The sequence below is a fragment of the Rhea pennata genome, chromosome 4, assembly GCF_028389875.1.
Source record: "Rhea pennata isolate bPtePen1 chromosome 4, bPtePen1.pri, whole genome shotgun sequence".
Classification (NCBI taxonomy): Eukaryota; Metazoa; Chordata; class Aves; order Rheiformes; family Rheidae; genus Rhea; species Rhea pennata.
The window spans coordinates 26,177,039-26,193,345 of record NC_084666.1 but is presented as its reverse complement, the minus strand read 5'-3'; the positions used below and the strand labels follow the sequence as shown (position 1 = coordinate 26,193,345).

Here is a 16,307-nt window from a genome sequence, read left to right as displayed (position 1 = left end):
GAGAAAGGAGCAGACTAACTATAAGGGTAAGGGTAGGAGAATGCAACATGAATTAAAAATATTTCTTTTTCTAAATAAGTACTTTATCTAAATGTTTTTGACTCACTTAGCATGACGTATTTTCAACATCAGAGTGTGAATGCAGTCATGATTAATATATTTTAAATATAAGCTATTTTTAGCAATATATTTTGTTGATAAAAATTTAAATAAAATCCTAACAGAGAGTAAGCTGAAGGCATTAATCTATGCCTGGAATCAGAGTTTGCTTAAATACTAAGCAGCTTTTGACACAAGTAGCCGGTGATATTAATGGAGAGAGACAATTTTCTTTTCTTAGTTTAGTTCACTGGATAGCTTAAAAAAGATTAAGCGAACATTGTTTGCTGAAAAAACATGAATGGTTTTTGGTTCACGCCTTTTGTTTTGCTTTTGACTCTTTCACACTCAACTGTGAGTAAAAATTAACAAATGCAAGAGGAATGAGAACTACTAGCCTGTATTTAGGTTAGTTTGCACTAACTGGATTTCAGAACTATTGCATACTTAATCAATGGATTTAAAGTGAAAAAGATTGACAGCTTTATGTGCTTCTTTATGTGTAATGAAATAAACTGAAGTAGTTTTATTTAACTACTACTTTAACTACTACTATTTGTTTTCCTTGTGCATACCGAAGAGATCTGGGAAAAGGCCATGATGATTACTTGAAATATTATCTATTAAGATATATGGCCAAAACTCTGGATATTGAGCTTACCGTTTCGTACACCCATAACGTGCCCAGCTCACCTTCCTTCCTGCCAACCTACTACTAGGAGTGCCACCCTGCTCAAATGCCTCCCGTGCTAACTGGGGCACACAGGCAAGAGCTCTGGGAGCACCAAGGTTGCCTCCGCGTGCCTAGGGCAGGCGCACAACACGTGCCTAGCTCCAGTTCCTTCCCATCCAAAACACCAGGTCTACTCACATGCTACCATGTTGTAGGACTCTCTGAGTACACAGGACTTCCCTGTCCCGCAGCATAGTAGCACCTGTGTATCTAAGACCTCAGAGAACGGTACTATATGCTGTGGCATTCCTCTTCTCCTTGGCTCCTCAAGGAATGGATATTAATCTGGGCTCTGTGGAGATTTTGGTTTATAAGAGTTCAGAAGGCTGGCTTCTCTTGGTCAGTGTATTTCTTTAGTCCTGAACAAAGAGTAACACTAGTGGATTCTTCTTGCCCTTGTTGTTATAACTATACTACAATACTTATTGCATACTATGGCTTCTTTTGAACATTAGCCAGGATAACCTGGATCCTTCAGGGACAGATAGTCTTTCCTAAGACATATAAAACAGATTTAACAAAATATATGCCTCCTGAATTTATTATCACCTTAGCATCCAAAACACAGGAAATTAGACAGTCAGTAAAATACATGTTTAAGCTATATCTCAGCTCAGTGAACTGAGTTTACAAAAAAAACCCACTGAAATAAGAGATCATATTTTTGTAAGATGATACCTATATTTGTACAATTAAAAATATCCCTCCTCCCTGAATTAGCATGTTTTAGGTGAGGGAGAATTGGAATCAGTTCCACAAAACATTTGTATATCTACATTTTTGCAACATTATTTATTTTGAGGTTCCTTTCCAAGGAATGTTTTGCTTGTTAACAAAAGCACATTTTGTTTTTGAAGGTCTTATACACTAAATTTGATTTTTGCCTTTGTATTAACTTAATGAATTGATAAAATTTCAATATGGTTTTACTATCATGGAAGAAAATCACGAGAACATAAATTTATTGTTTTAACTGCGAACTCAGAAGTGTTTAATCTGGAAATTGAAAAGTAGTTTGAATCAATCACCATTCAATTTCACTGAGAAGTATTTCATGGAGATGGTATAGAAGTAAATAAGGAATACTTTGATACTGCTTTTGATTTAAGACAGTGGATTTCAGCATAGAGCTCTACTTAAGGCCATAAAGGAATTTTAAAACAGCTTTACAGTTAGGGGAAGAGTTTTTATTTTGGTTTGTATTTTTACTTATTTGTTTTTGTACATGGCCTGCTTGGAGCTACCTGAGGGCATGTCTGGTTTTGATTAAAAAAATTAATGACAACTTAAGCAATAGAATTCATACTACATATATGAGAAGGAGCAATAGGAGATGAGAGGCATATGAAGTTTCAGGCTTTTGTGTTGTTTAAGCTCTGTGGTAAACTAAGTACTTGTGGAGTTTTTAATACTTTTTCAATATGTAATTTTAAACAAAGTGGCACCTCCTTTCCATTGCAGCACCTTCAGAGAAGGAGAGAGAGAAAACCACTGAAGTGCAGAATACCCCAAGAGCCTGATCTCAATTTAAAGCAATCAGTTTTTAGAAGACTCGTGAAAGCAAAGCAGACAAAAAACAGGGAATGCAAATAGAGGAGGAAGTTGAGTGGGGGAGTCAGAGTTTTATCATTAATTTCATTTTAGAGTATTTAAGATTTATACTTACAACTGCTTAGTATTTTCTTTTAGATGGATGCACTTGATTTCATTTAGATCCACCTGACATCCCTAAACTAGCATGCCCCTGCTAAAATGATTGTTCAGTTGTTAAGACTGTAGAAAAAAATACAAGAATATTATTGTTACAGGATTTGACTGTGTCTGAAATTGAGTTTTATACACTTTTATACAAGCATACTTTCCCTTCCAAAATACTTTTACTTCTGGTCTTTGAAGGAAAAAACAGCAGAAGAAAAGGATGGTCATAGCTCTATAAAGGCCATTTAGAAAAAAAAAAAAAAATATATATATATATATATATATATATATATATATATAAAATAAGCAGTTATTTGTTTTTTCTTCTTCTTGATGACATTGTATGGTAGAACTTTGCTTTAACTAACTAGGTATTAGTGACCTCTCCAAAGCTGATTAAGAAATCCTGCTACATAGATACAAGTGAAGGTATTGTCCACTGAATATAATCAAAAGGTCTTAGAACTGAATCACAGAATAGCAATTTGTGCAGGTGATTCAAACTTTCTACAGCAGCTGAAAAAATATGAAATATGGTCTTTTGTATAATATGTTGTTAATGTTGGCTTAAAGTATAATTTTAATAAGATGGTTAGGATTATCGGTTATAATGTATCTACTTATATTGTGAATTATCTTTGAGGTTCCTTTTACTTTTTCCTAAACTTTTATATCTATTTTGTATAACAATGAACAAAAAATATTTCTCTAGGTATCTATATATGTGAATTTTCCTTTGGAGAGCTATTTAAAAAACATACTTCAGTAATGTCTGTTAGCAGTCATTTATGCAGCTATTGTTGTCCTTCAGAAGGCATTAAAAGTTCTACCACAACTTCTGAACATTTTTGGGGACAAAGGCTTACGGCAGTAGTGTGAGCATTCTCCACTGTGGTTTCTAATAGCACATCTATTGCAAATACATTTTATGTTGTTATTATGTGATATATTTGATAGATCTGATAGCATAATCAAAAGGTAATTTCCTTGGAAGGTGAATACAGATGTTTCTAATTACACTGAAAAATATTTTGGGAATTAAAAATAGGAAGAGTAGGAATTAAAAATAATCAACTCTTCTATGTGCAATAGGGAACAAGAGAGACGCTTAGCCATCATTGCAGTACTCTTGGTGATGCTTTAAGGAAGGAAAATGATTTTGCTCTTATCATTGATGGCAAATCCCTGAAGTATGCTTTGACATTTGGAGTGAGACAGTATTTCTTGGATTTGGCTTTGTCATGTAAAGCTGTTATTTGTTGCAGGTAAGGTTTACATTTTTCTTTCTCTACAGCTTTTTTTAATGATAAATGAAAATTGATAAATATTTTCCATTTCAGAGTAGGCAAAAACATATATGTGCACCTATCTTCCAACCATGAAATATAAAAAGTTATAGTGGTCAAAATTCTGAAATATAATCATTCAAGCAAAATGCTTCTGTAATGTAGGATGAAATAGGTGCATACCTGTCAAAAAGTGATTCAGGTTGCATATACCCAGAAAAATCAGTTGTTGTCTATCAAGGATAGTCTCAGACATTGATATGAACCTTAAATTGACATTGGCACATCTAGATTGTTTTGCAGAGCTGCCTCCGCAGGCAAGAATTTATATCTGTGCCATTTCTGTAAAGCATGGATTACGCTGCATAAATAGTACGGAAAAAATGTAAAAGATATGATTCTAAGTGATACTTTTTTCCGAAGTTGATGGAAACACCTTTTATTCGTTATTGTTTTAGGTTTCTTCCAAAACAATCAGACCTTAAATCCCCTACTGTAAATGCGGCTATTAGAGCTGTAACAAGGGATCTTTTCCTAGGTCAAAGAAAATTCAATATATGTGTTCTCCAAATACGCAAAATATGAAAGCAGTTTGGTTAGGCTTTTAACATTTCCAGGTTTATTTTAGGGAAGGAATGCATCATTACTGTAAAAACGATAGCTTGTGTGGTTTGGGGCCTTCTTTGCGCTTTCTATATGGCTCTAAACGTAGAAACAGCAAACATCTGTGCAGTACATCACCTTCTACGTTCAAATATTGAAAGAAAAGGGAATTGGACAACTATTAGCTAGATAAACAAGAACTGCTCCTGCTGGTGTTTAAACAAGTGGCTGAACCCAAGTGACTTGATTTGTCAAAAAGCAAAAGCAAGGAGTCTTCTTTATCAGAACTTAGGTAGAACACCCTTGTTAGAAATGCTGTCAAAAATTCCAGAACTTACTATTTTCATTATTTGCTTAGGGGGACTATTGTAAGGCTATGTAATTAATGTTCTCAAGTTTTCACTATTTTGAGCTTTGTATTAGTATAGACAAAGTTATTTCTTACAATAGATCTGGAATAATAAACTCAGGAACAAGACATTCAAACTCTGTTCTAGAGCATACTGTTTATCAAAATTATATGGTGTTACAGACTCAAGTTCTCACAGGTAATGAAGTATTGAAAATTTTAGGGTTGTTTATCTTCTCAAGTTACATCTATTTCTACTTTTCTTTGCATAGTCTGATTATGATTGGTTTAGAAGAAGAATCTATGAAAAGGAAAGTCAGCTGGTGTCTTATACAAGAATAAAGAAATTCGGAGAATTCAGCATCATATCTCACCAAATTTAAATCTTCCTTTAATAAATTACATAAGTATCTTTTTCCCCATTACCTTGGTATCTGAAGGTAGAGGCATGGTCTGGGAACTGTTGAAAATACACTTAAATACACTTTTTTAAGTTCTCGTGTTCTGTTCAGGTATAGACTTTAAAAATGTTTCACTAAGGTAAAAACAGATCCTTCTGAAGAAGTAGTATGTTCAAAGTTGATCTGTGTATTAGAATGAAATTTGCCTGTCTTGCAAAAGGAGGAGAAACCGTTTTTTGTTTTGATTTTTAAGGTTTAGCTTTGTGGCCTTGCTCCAGCATGAAAGTCTCTTTCAAACTAAGATCTTTAGCACTTGTGTGATGAATAAACATCTTTCTAATCAGTTCCATGTTATGACAACTGTCCTTACAACAGTCACACAGGCAAATAGGAGCTCTGTGTGCATTCTGCTAGTTCTAATTTTGGTCAGTATAGTAAGTAACAAGCAGTAAATGTGTGAAGAATTGACATTTCGAACCTCTGCTTTTTTCTTCTTGTTTTCTTAAAGCTACATTTCATGCTGTATAAAGAAACAGTGTTGCAGTTTCTATTAAACTAGAACCATTTTAGGATATCCTGTACAAACAGCTGTTTTTTATTGTGATTTTTCTGTGATTAAGCAACAAAAAGTACAAAATTAGCGTTTCTGTACTAGCAACTTTCTCTCTGCCATTTCTACATTTCCATAATATATTTAGGTCAGCTAGTTTCAAAATGTCTAGGTATATGCTCTGACATGCCTTAAGAATTGGCTGCAGGTTTCAAACTAAAACATCTGCTTTTAGCACTCACTGTGTTAATACATACAGATTTTTTGGAAAGTATTACTTGCTTTTCAAAAGCCGAAATTATACCGAAGTATTTTTTTTCTGTTAATGCTCCCTCTTTAAATATTATTTTTTCTAATATATTTTTTTAAATCTTTTCACCTGGTCACAAACACAGAAATTAAATTTTAGTTAATAATGTAAATCACTTATCCACCTAAAAATATTATCATCTTGAGTAAATCAAAATACAGGCCTCTTCCATCCGTATAAAGGCAGTAAACATTTTAAGCAGTCCTTGGTTTTGAAAGTAAAAACGACATCATTTTCTTTGAAGTTTTCAGACTGTATTCATTTGTTCAGAAGCATTTATTACCAATAAACTCCTAAAGGTAGCCATAACACAGATGAAGCTGACAAACATTCAGTAGACGTTTCACTTCAAGAATCTGCATATGCTACTAATTTCAAGCAGATGTTTGGCTTAGACTTAACTAGCTGAATTCCGACCGTATATTGGCTTCCAAGGAATATATGTAAAAAGAATGTTAAACTGATGCTCCTGTAGCAAAAATGTACAGCTTAGAGTGACCAAATTGAACAGAAGGTACATTTTACAGCTCTCCCTATGAATTCAAAGGCATCCAGTACACACTTCGTTTTCATGTGGCAATGAAAGAGAGAGTGATCTTCCAGCTGTCCCTATAAGATCGTCCAAAAGGGAAATAACACATTATTCCTTGGAAGTTAAATGGATAAAAGTAAGTACATTTAAAAATAAGCTTTAACTTCCACTTTTTTCATTACCAGGTAGACACAGGAAGTGTCTCATCAGTATAATAATAAAAATCTTATCATGTCAGGGGAAAGCAGCATTTCTGAAGGGGATAATTTAGGGTAAATCTGTGTACCATCATGAATTGATTTTTTTAGTATTGAAGCAAAAATAAAATAAAAAAAAATCAGTTTCTCTTTTAAGGTACTTGTTGAGTAATATTGTAAAAGACAGATGGTGTCTCACAAGGTTTAGATGATGAAGAAAAATAATATTTTTACATCTTATTTTTAGTAATAGTAATCTCAATTTTATTTCTACGTTTGTAACATTTTTAAATTATTTCAATTCTTGGGGTCAGGAATCTTCTGTAGAAGCTAGCTGTAGCTAGTTTTGATATCATCAAGTAAGATATATATATAACATATACAATCTTTTGATCATAGAAGCACTTCTTGATATACTTGGACTGTGGAAATTCTTTTGAAGGGCTTTCCTAGAAGCTGCCATCCCAATTTCTGCAAAAAAAAAAAAAAAAATGTACAGTACCTTTTTCAAAAGCCTACAGATGTGTGGCACAGGCTGCTGAATAAAGTGACTAGATAGCAACCTTCAAACTAAAGTCTGTATTATTTTTCACTCCTTTCTTTTTTGCTTTTGGAAGACCATGCAGTTAGGCTTTATCTACCCTCTTTTTGATTGACTGCACTTGAAATTTAAGAAGTTTTACTTAATTAGCACAAGATAGCATTGGGAGATTTTTTTTAGCTGGTCAGGCATCACCCTCAGGTGAATTGTGAGAAAGTGTCCTGTGGCACAGGGAGAGGAAGATTAGAAGACTAGATTGGAGCCACAAAGGTGTTTCCTAGTGGGAATTAGAATATGCTATAGGAGGAAGGACATGTAGACTCTAGGCACCTGGTTTTGCTTAGCAACGTTATCTCACTGTTCTTCATGGTCTAGGAAAGAGAGGCAACCACTGTTAGTATACCCCTTTACTGGGAACTCAGTAACCTACCCAGTGTTTTGGCTTTATTTATTACACTTTTTTTTTGTAAATTTATAAGGTAGACAAAATAAAAAATATTGACATTTGCTAGAGCAGAAATGGAGAAGCTTTTCTTTTTTAAATGAACTATGTGCTTCATACTGTTGCTTTGTATTTCTTCCGTGACAACCAAAATAAGATCACGTATCATTCCTTTCCATAGTAAAATGAGTATCTTGGTGTTACAGACTAACAGCATAAATTGATAGATGTGATGTATTTCAGCGTGATGATGATTATCCTTGGATTGCTAAAAATTAAATAGCCTCTATTTTAATGAGAAAGTGTTCTCCTATCATAGAAAACTGTTGCAGGTTTATAAAAATCAGAATTTTCTAAAGACCATTTTCAGGAAAATTTCTTGAAGACCGTTTCTCCTTTTGCCCTCAGTATTTAGCCTCAGATTTGTAACCTGGATTTGTTTATAAAAGAAATAGAAGATGGATAATAACAGCAGGGTGATGTGAGTGGTTTCATGGGCTTTTTTTCTGATTTTTTCACGACTCTTTTGCTTTTATTTTTTCAATAGAAATATGAAATCAGTCATCAGCCTCAGTGCCAATTCTAAGAAAAGTTTTGTTTTCTTTTCTTTTTCCCTAAGTTTATAGCTTCTCTGTCCTGTGGACATTGGATTTTGTTGTGTAAATTTTTGTTGTGTTGTGTAAATAAAGTGTCACCCAGTTGCTTTATCACACAAGCAGAATGGAAGGTAGTTGGCATCACCATTAACTTTAGCCAGTCATGCAATTGCTTGTTGTTGTATTTACTGGTAGTTGTGCTAGAGGTTACAGGTAGCTAGAAAGTGAAGGCCAAACTTTGCTATTAACAGTATTTGCGTGCTTCGTGAACAAAGGTAATTGGTACATCACTGTTCTTTAACCAATAAAACTTAGTTGTAATACGTGGAGAATTTAACATCTTTTCATTTTTTATTTTGAAAGGTGTGTGAGGTTTTGGGGGGGTTGTGGGGGGAGGGGAAGAATTGTGATGAGAAAGTTTATACATCAAGTTAGAAAGAAAACTTTTCCTCTAGAAAATGAAATTATGAATCAACATTTGGGTTCTTATAATGAGCAATGAACTTTAACTTGTCAGACTATCCACTGTCAAGAGAAGCAGATCCTTTAGCCTTGGCTGTAATGGCAGTGTTCAGTGGGGAGAGAGGAGCATCTTACTACACCAGGAGTTTGTGCTGACTAGTAATTTGACTAATGTATATAGTTAGAAAGATTTTGTTTCTTTTGTAGGTGATTTGTTATTGGTCTCATTAGCACTGGTTTCTGATCCTATAAATTAATATAAGTAGGGCAGTGATTTTTGCTACATTAACTTACCAGATTTGCTAGAATTCTTTTAGCTAGAGTTCTTCTAACTGGAAAGAACTTGTCCTCCAGGAATCTTATTAACAATTATAATGGTATAATATTTTCAAGTATCCTGAGGCCTCTCAGTGTTCAGGTACTCATTAGAATAGTGCCTTTGGGACCTCGAGCTATCAGAATCTTCTGTGAAAATCTCTGTGACTGCATGGATGCTATAATAGTGCTGAATGTTTGGTGTCTGATCATAACACTTCTTATTACTGAGCACATGAGTGCCCTGCTGCATTCTCCATTCAGGTGAGAACTCAACCTGTGAACTACACAGGCCACATTACTTGTCTGTATCCTAATCAATGTCAACATACAGAGGATGTTCAGGAAAAAAACATTATTCAGAGCTAACTTTCTTTTGTGCTTTTCCTTTAAGTTTGTTACCAGACCTTGTATTTTATCTTGGAGTACTTTTTTTAACCTGAAAGAACTAAATCAGTGTATGAGCATCCCTTTATAACTCTAAGCACTGAACTTTGGCTGCACAGGGAAAATCTCTCACAGCCCCAGCTTCAAAGTTACGGAAATTACACAAGCTTACAGTGCCAGAGGGGCTATTGCTGTAAACGTGCATGTAGGTTTGTAGAAAGTTAGTTAGAAATATATATTTTTCCACAATTTTTGGTATTATTCAGTATCCGGTGGCAAGTTCTGCATCTTTCCCATGTTTAGCTGTTGCATGAAGGCAAATGGAAGCTGGAAATATAGATGAGGAAATTTTTTTTTTTTTTTAATACTCATACCGTAACTGTTTGCCCCTGAGTGTCATTAGAAACTTAACATAAAGCTACAGATCTTTGCTCTAACCGAGAATGATCATTCTTATTGTCTTACCTAACTTTTCCCTGCATTACCCATTTTCTTCCAACTGTTTCCTTTTTTCATTTTTAACTCATCGGTAAAATTTTTCTGTATCTTGAAGCAGCAGATGAAAAGCGTAGGATGAATGGCGTTATCATAATAAATTGTTTGTTTCTTAGCTATTTATTGTTGATGCGGTGGAAGTGCTTGAAAATAGGATCTGCACTTCACTGGATGCACCTTAGCAGCTCCACAGAAAATACAGCTAGAAGCAGCAGGAATCACTTTGGTACCAGAATTGCTCTGCTGGAGGCAGTGAACAGTACTGGGTTGGGAGGAGAAATAGACTTGCACAGGAGTTCTGCATTTTTCCTTATTTCTGCCTGTACAACTAAACAAGGTGGTGGGTGGGGAGGTAACGCCAGTGCCAGGAACACAAGATTTTATGGTCACGCTGCTTAGGATTTACTCCTTCCTTTCCGCAGCCTGTAGAACACACAATTTCTCTATAATCTTTGCGGTTAAGGGGTCTCAAATACTACAAGAACTGAGTTGCAGCCTACAGAGTAGAACTTTTGCAATCTGATATGGAAGGTACATATGTGATATATAGGTTGATAGACTAAGTCAAAATGATAGTCTCATCAATACAGCTTTTGGGAGTCATTCCTGGAGTAATTTCTCCCCTCAACTGTAGCTGGGCATTTTCTTGATAAGAGATAGTTGGAGCAGTCCTGAAGAACCAGGAAGCAAGCTAGCAATTATGCGAAGTGGTTGATCAGGGTTCAGTGATCAAAGCTGCTTCCTTTTATTTAGCAGTGTAGACATCGTTTGTGATAATTTACTGGTGTTTCCCTACATCTTATTTGTTCCTATTTGGTTTGACATCTATGTTTTATATATCTTGTTGTTTGTTTATAAAATACATATTTAAACAGAGAGGAAAATAAACAGCATAAAAGCAAAATATGCAAAAATATGCAACTGTTCTAAGCTAACACTGGCAGTTGTGCTTCTTAGGGTTTCTTTCATTATTCCATTCTAGGGGCCTATTACAAAATCACAGCAGGCCTACACAGGTGGATGATGTTTGACCTATGTGTCTCGCATCCTATTCACATCTTACTTAAGTTAAATGTTTGCATTAATCTTGCTGGGAAATGTGCTTTTATCATATATCCTAAAGGGCAATAACAAGAAGCTGTCACTGACTAGGATGTTAATTGGCCTATTTTTATTACCTTGTTGCAGAACAAAGTATGTTTTAAAAATGCATTCGCTTGAAATTCCTATATTAAACCTTTTGCTTTCTTTTACCCCTTAGGGTATCTCCACTTCAAAAATCTGAAGTTGTAGAAATGGTTAAAAAACAGGTTAAGGTAGTAACTCTAGCAATTGGTGATGGAGCAAATGACGTTAGTATGATACAAACAGCACATGTTGGTGTTGGTATTAGTGGAAATGAAGGTCTTCAGGCTGCTAATTCTTCAGATTACTCAATTGCTCAGGTAAGTTACTACACTGTAAATTATTACAGTAAAGTAATTTAAAATCATATTAATATCAATGCAGGGATATTCTAAGTATGTGCTTTTTCATTTTTTGCAGTTCAAGTATTTGAAGAACTTGTTGTTGGTTCATGGTGCCTGGAACTATAACAGAGTAGCTAAATGCATCTTATACTGTTTCTACAAGAATATAGTCCTTTATATTATTGAGGTAATCTTACTTTTTCAAAGTTTTAAGCATTATTTTGAGCTTTTGATTATTATCTATAATCTTTACTAAGCATTAAACTGCCAGTGACCACTTACTGGACTGAATCTTGCTTTATAATAAACTAATTAATGTTATAGTCTGATTTTTGTTATTTTGTTCTCACGCAGATACCTACTGAATATTGTATTGCACTGAATATTTGTATTGCATCATACTGCTAGCTTATTAAAAATATTTATCTGTAACATCTTACAGTACCTAAGGAATGCAGTTACAAGTAGCCTTAAATTTACCAAGACGTGTATATTCCTAAGCTTTCTGTTGAACTGGGGTCTGCAGCTGTCCTGTTTACAAACTTTTAAATACTGTTTTCAGACCACTGCTGAACTGCATGTTTAGGCTGTTGCTGTTCAGAACAGTACTTAGTGTTTTTTATATACATGCTTAATTACACTATTGCACTACACCTTTTACTTTTTGATGCGGAATCCATGTCTGTTCTAGACTCTAATTTGTGAACAGAGGTATTTTTCTAAAAGTAGTTTACCTAGTTTTCTCATCTGGGATTTTAATGAGACTGGAGTCTTGTGAAAAATACAGTAGTGTGAGAGGATTGTGTTGTAATAAATGTATGCTTACTAGCAGGTATAGTTAAGACAATATATATATAACTGTAATATTTATGATATTTGTGACCACTTTGCATCCATACCATTTTTATTATACTTTTAAATACATTTTAAGTGTTTCTTTTCCCCCCTTTATTTACCGTTTCTCTTTCTTTCTTCTTTTGTGCTTTCCTCTAACCAAATATATGTCCAGCAATTATGTTTATATTTGATTTGAACTTTAAATTTACAATGTAATTTGTAATATTTTAAAACACTTTAAACATCTTTTTATGTAGAAGTGTTATAGCCAAAAGGTAAGTATTTTTCTTAACACCTTTTTACAGTTTCTAAATTTTGTGTGCTTTCTCTCTTTATTCTTGTGTTATTAATGTGAATAGATTTCAATGTAAGTATCAACAACTTTGTAGTCTATTTAGAATAACATATAAAGTAGGAAGCAATGCAAAAAGACACTCCATTAGAAATCCCTAGTTGCATTAAAAGTGATGGCAGCTTTTTTAGGCCCCGCATTTCCAAAGCAGAACATTTGATTCCAGAAGTACTGATTAGCTGTAGCTCTTCATCGGTATTTTTAAGTACTTCAGCCTTTTAGTAAAATAATATTAAATACTGTTAAATGAATAACTAAATAAATATTTAAAACAGTATTAACGCATGTTTTGTATTTATAGAAAACAAAATTAGGCTTTAGGATGTACTACCTTATTTTTCTTCATTTTCTGTCATTGTTACCTGCACACTCTTTGTGAATTTAAAACTTAAATCAGGTATAAATATCCTCCCATTTGTTTTCTCTTGTGCAAGAAAGTTAAATGCAAGATACAGAGACCATAATCTAAAAAATAAAGACTAGAGGAGATAGAGAAGCAGATAGAAGGGCAAAGAAATTATTTTTATGTGGATTATTACATTTCATATATTGTGCCTACAAGCATTTTATTATATATATACCTTCTCTGGAAGACAAGATGACTTTTACTTGAATTCTCATATAGCCAACATTTGTCAGCTCAAAAATCCTTTGCGGATGTTAATAGCTCATGTCAATACTGTGAATGAATGGGCAGATACTCGTCATTGAATGTCTCTAGAAAGGACAACTGCCAGTCTTGAATGTCTCTTTTCAAGTTTTTTGTACTGATGAGGCGTGGGAGCAGGGAGCTCAATGAGTATTTGTAAGCTGCTGCTTACTATGCACAAGTGCCACCTCAGGAGAAGGCCTGTGTGGCCATGCCTCCTCGGACTCGGCGTTCGGGAAATAATGCTATGAAAAGCATGTCTGGAAGTTGCTTTACAATCAATTTCCTTTTATGTGCTGAAGACAACTAATACTATCTACCTTTATTTAATATACACATTTTTGTAAATGTCTATTTAGTACTAACTGAACATGTAATATGATAGATGCCACTTAATCTAAACCACAGCTTTTTTCCTAGGCGCTTGTGCATTGATATAAGTTTCATTGGTTTCTTGAAGCAGAACACACTAAAGGTCTATAGCAACACTTTCTATATGTTTAAACTCCCATTCATAAGAAACTAGAAGTGGTCTGTAAAAACTTTTTCTACTCTGTGTCTTGATTCAGTAGATATTTAAACGTGGACCTCATTTATTGTTTGGGACTAGTCTCCTGTGGTTATATATTAAAATATCAATCTAAATTGTAAGTTCAAACTCTGAATTTCTAGTAATCTTTTAATGTGCATTGTTAAGCCTGTACAGAGCCTCAGATTCACATGGGATAAGCTTATGCAGAGCCTCAGACCCAGTTTGAGGGGAGAGTCGTTAGCTTTTAACGATCGTTAGGATGTTAAGATAGACTGAGAACTCCTTTGTGAATTGGTTTGATTTTTTTCATTGCCATTAGTGCATATACACTTTGGTAAGCTTCTCACTTTGAAGTTAGTTAGCAAATCTCCCTTCAACATCAGAGGAACAAATTTTCCTACTATTTTTCCTTTGTCATCTGCTAGCTAGTAATGAATAACTGTTTCATGTTAAATAAAGACAATTTACAATAAAAAAAAAGAATTTGTAAAGATCTAGTTAGGTCATTTCGGTGAGAAAATTCAAAACAAAGACTAGATAAAAGGCCAGGATGTAAACAAAAGAACCAATTCATGGAGTTCATGTTTAAAGTCCAGTCAGCAATTCCTAAACATGGTTATATGTCATCATTTAAATGATCTTGTGTAAACAACTAAATTGTACTAAATACTTTACTATCTGTACCTACCTCTATTTGTTTCCTTGAACTTTGGATGGTGGCTGTTTACAGACAGTGGCATAACTTTTTACTATTTTGCAAATTATTTGTACATTTAGTTCTCTAATGCTGATTATTTTTCCTTCTATGCAATCCTATATCTGTCCCTCTGATGTCTTTTCTTATCTCCCAAGTTTAACATAGCTAAAATTGCATTTACTATCTTTTTCCCCTCAAGCATTTTGCATTCTTCTACTAAGTTAGACACCCTTCCTGTTGCTCATGTCCATGAGTGAAGTTTCCCATTTTGTTCATGATTCTCTAGCCTGGCACATCAGATGAATCCCTGCAATCATATTCGGACCCTAACATGCATAAATCTAAACCTAAGCAGACTTCCTAGTATACTCTGATTCTGAGCCACAGTTTAGGAGCTGTTGTTCTGTCACTTATACTAAGATGGAGGAGGGGGACACTTAAATTATAAGAGGTCTGTGTGCTATATCATCAGTATGCTTAATGTATGGAAGCTGCATTAGTTCAGTTTAAAACATGGACAGCAGAAGTGATAGTGGTCATGCCCACTTTTTCATTATATGGTTTGAAAAATAACAGATGTAAGGATCTGTATTTGCAGCCCATCTTATTTTGTGCTGGCTATGAACCTAAATCTTTAATTTCATTGGGAAATTCTGTAGCTGTTGAACGATGAAAGAGTCTGCATCTCCACTTCTCTGACCAAGATTTGTGCCAGTTCTTTATTACTTTCCAACTGAAGTACCTGTAACTTGCATACTTTGCTTGGAAGAGAGTAAAATCTGTGATTTCAGCAAGTTAATATTGTTCCTTAAAGGATTGCTTTACAATTTTATAGTAAAATTATAATTTTCAGACTTTCAACAGCTTGAAAAATTGTAAGTTAAATTCTGGACAAAATAAAAACTGAAAGTGATGAGAGGTTTAAGGAATAGCATTGCTGAAAGGCTTGGTAGCAACTTCATACCTGACATCCTATGTAAATCAAAATTTGATCATAAATACTTGCATTTCTTTAAAACAGTCGCTTCAAAACATTTTCAGGTGTTATTTAAAATTACTTATCTTCAATAGCAGAGAATATGTGGAATAGATTCAATGCATGTATTTGGTCCTTTCTTTTTGAGTGTCATGTAGTTTTGACTACTAGTTAAATCACAACAGAAAGTTAATATGCTTTCCATATACTCCTTGGTGCTGACAGGGGTCAAATATGTCTGTTGGATATTTGTTCTACACTCTTCCAAAACAATTGTACTTTTGTTAAACTTTCTGAAATCACCAGCACTGAGATGCCCAAACTTTCACGCCCTGCATATATGCACATATGCCACATATTTTCTAGTAGCATGTCTTTTTTCACACACACATACCCCTTCCAAATTTAAGTCTGAAAGTTACCCCAGTATTTGATGCAAAAAATAAATTTGAAAGAATGGGTAACTCGCATAATACCTGACCTCAAGGGGTATAATACCTCTTCTCTCAAGGGGTAATGTTCATTACCATCGCACCTAGCATGTGCTTGAACCTTAAACAAAAGGAGAGGAAGGAAGCTGCTATATCTTATCATAGACTGCCTCGTGGCTTTTTTTAGTCTCACAGCATTATCTTATGCCTTTTGAGATGTTAGCCCTTATTCACTCACTGTAACTGTCCTTCCATGTCATGATACAGCCCAGTAGCGTACCAGCCATCTGCCTAGTTTTGGAGTAGAATAATATAGTAACTGCATAATCCAAAGGTTGAAAAGAGGGAAGGTAGTAGTGATGAGATTC

At 34.3% G+C, this 16,307-nt stretch overlaps 1 protein-coding gene across 3 annotated transcripts in view; it reads left to right on the top strand.

Moving 5' to 3' along the window:
• Nucleotides 1–16,307, top strand: part of ATP8A1 (ATPase phospholipid transporting 8A1) — a 117,768-nt gene that overhangs the window by 57,754 nt on the left and 43,707 nt on the right. For all 3 annotated transcript variants that reach the window (XM_062575507.1, XM_062575509.1, XM_062575508.1), the window contains 3 exons: nucleotides 3,623–3,795; nucleotides 11,258–11,441; nucleotides 11,542–11,652. In XM_062575507.1, coding sequence (XP_062431491.1) covers nucleotides 3,623–3,795; nucleotides 11,258–11,441; nucleotides 11,542–11,652 — 468 coding nt within the window. The remainder of the gene's footprint in view (nucleotides 1–3,622; nucleotides 3,796–11,257; nucleotides 11,442–11,541; nucleotides 11,653–16,307) is intronic.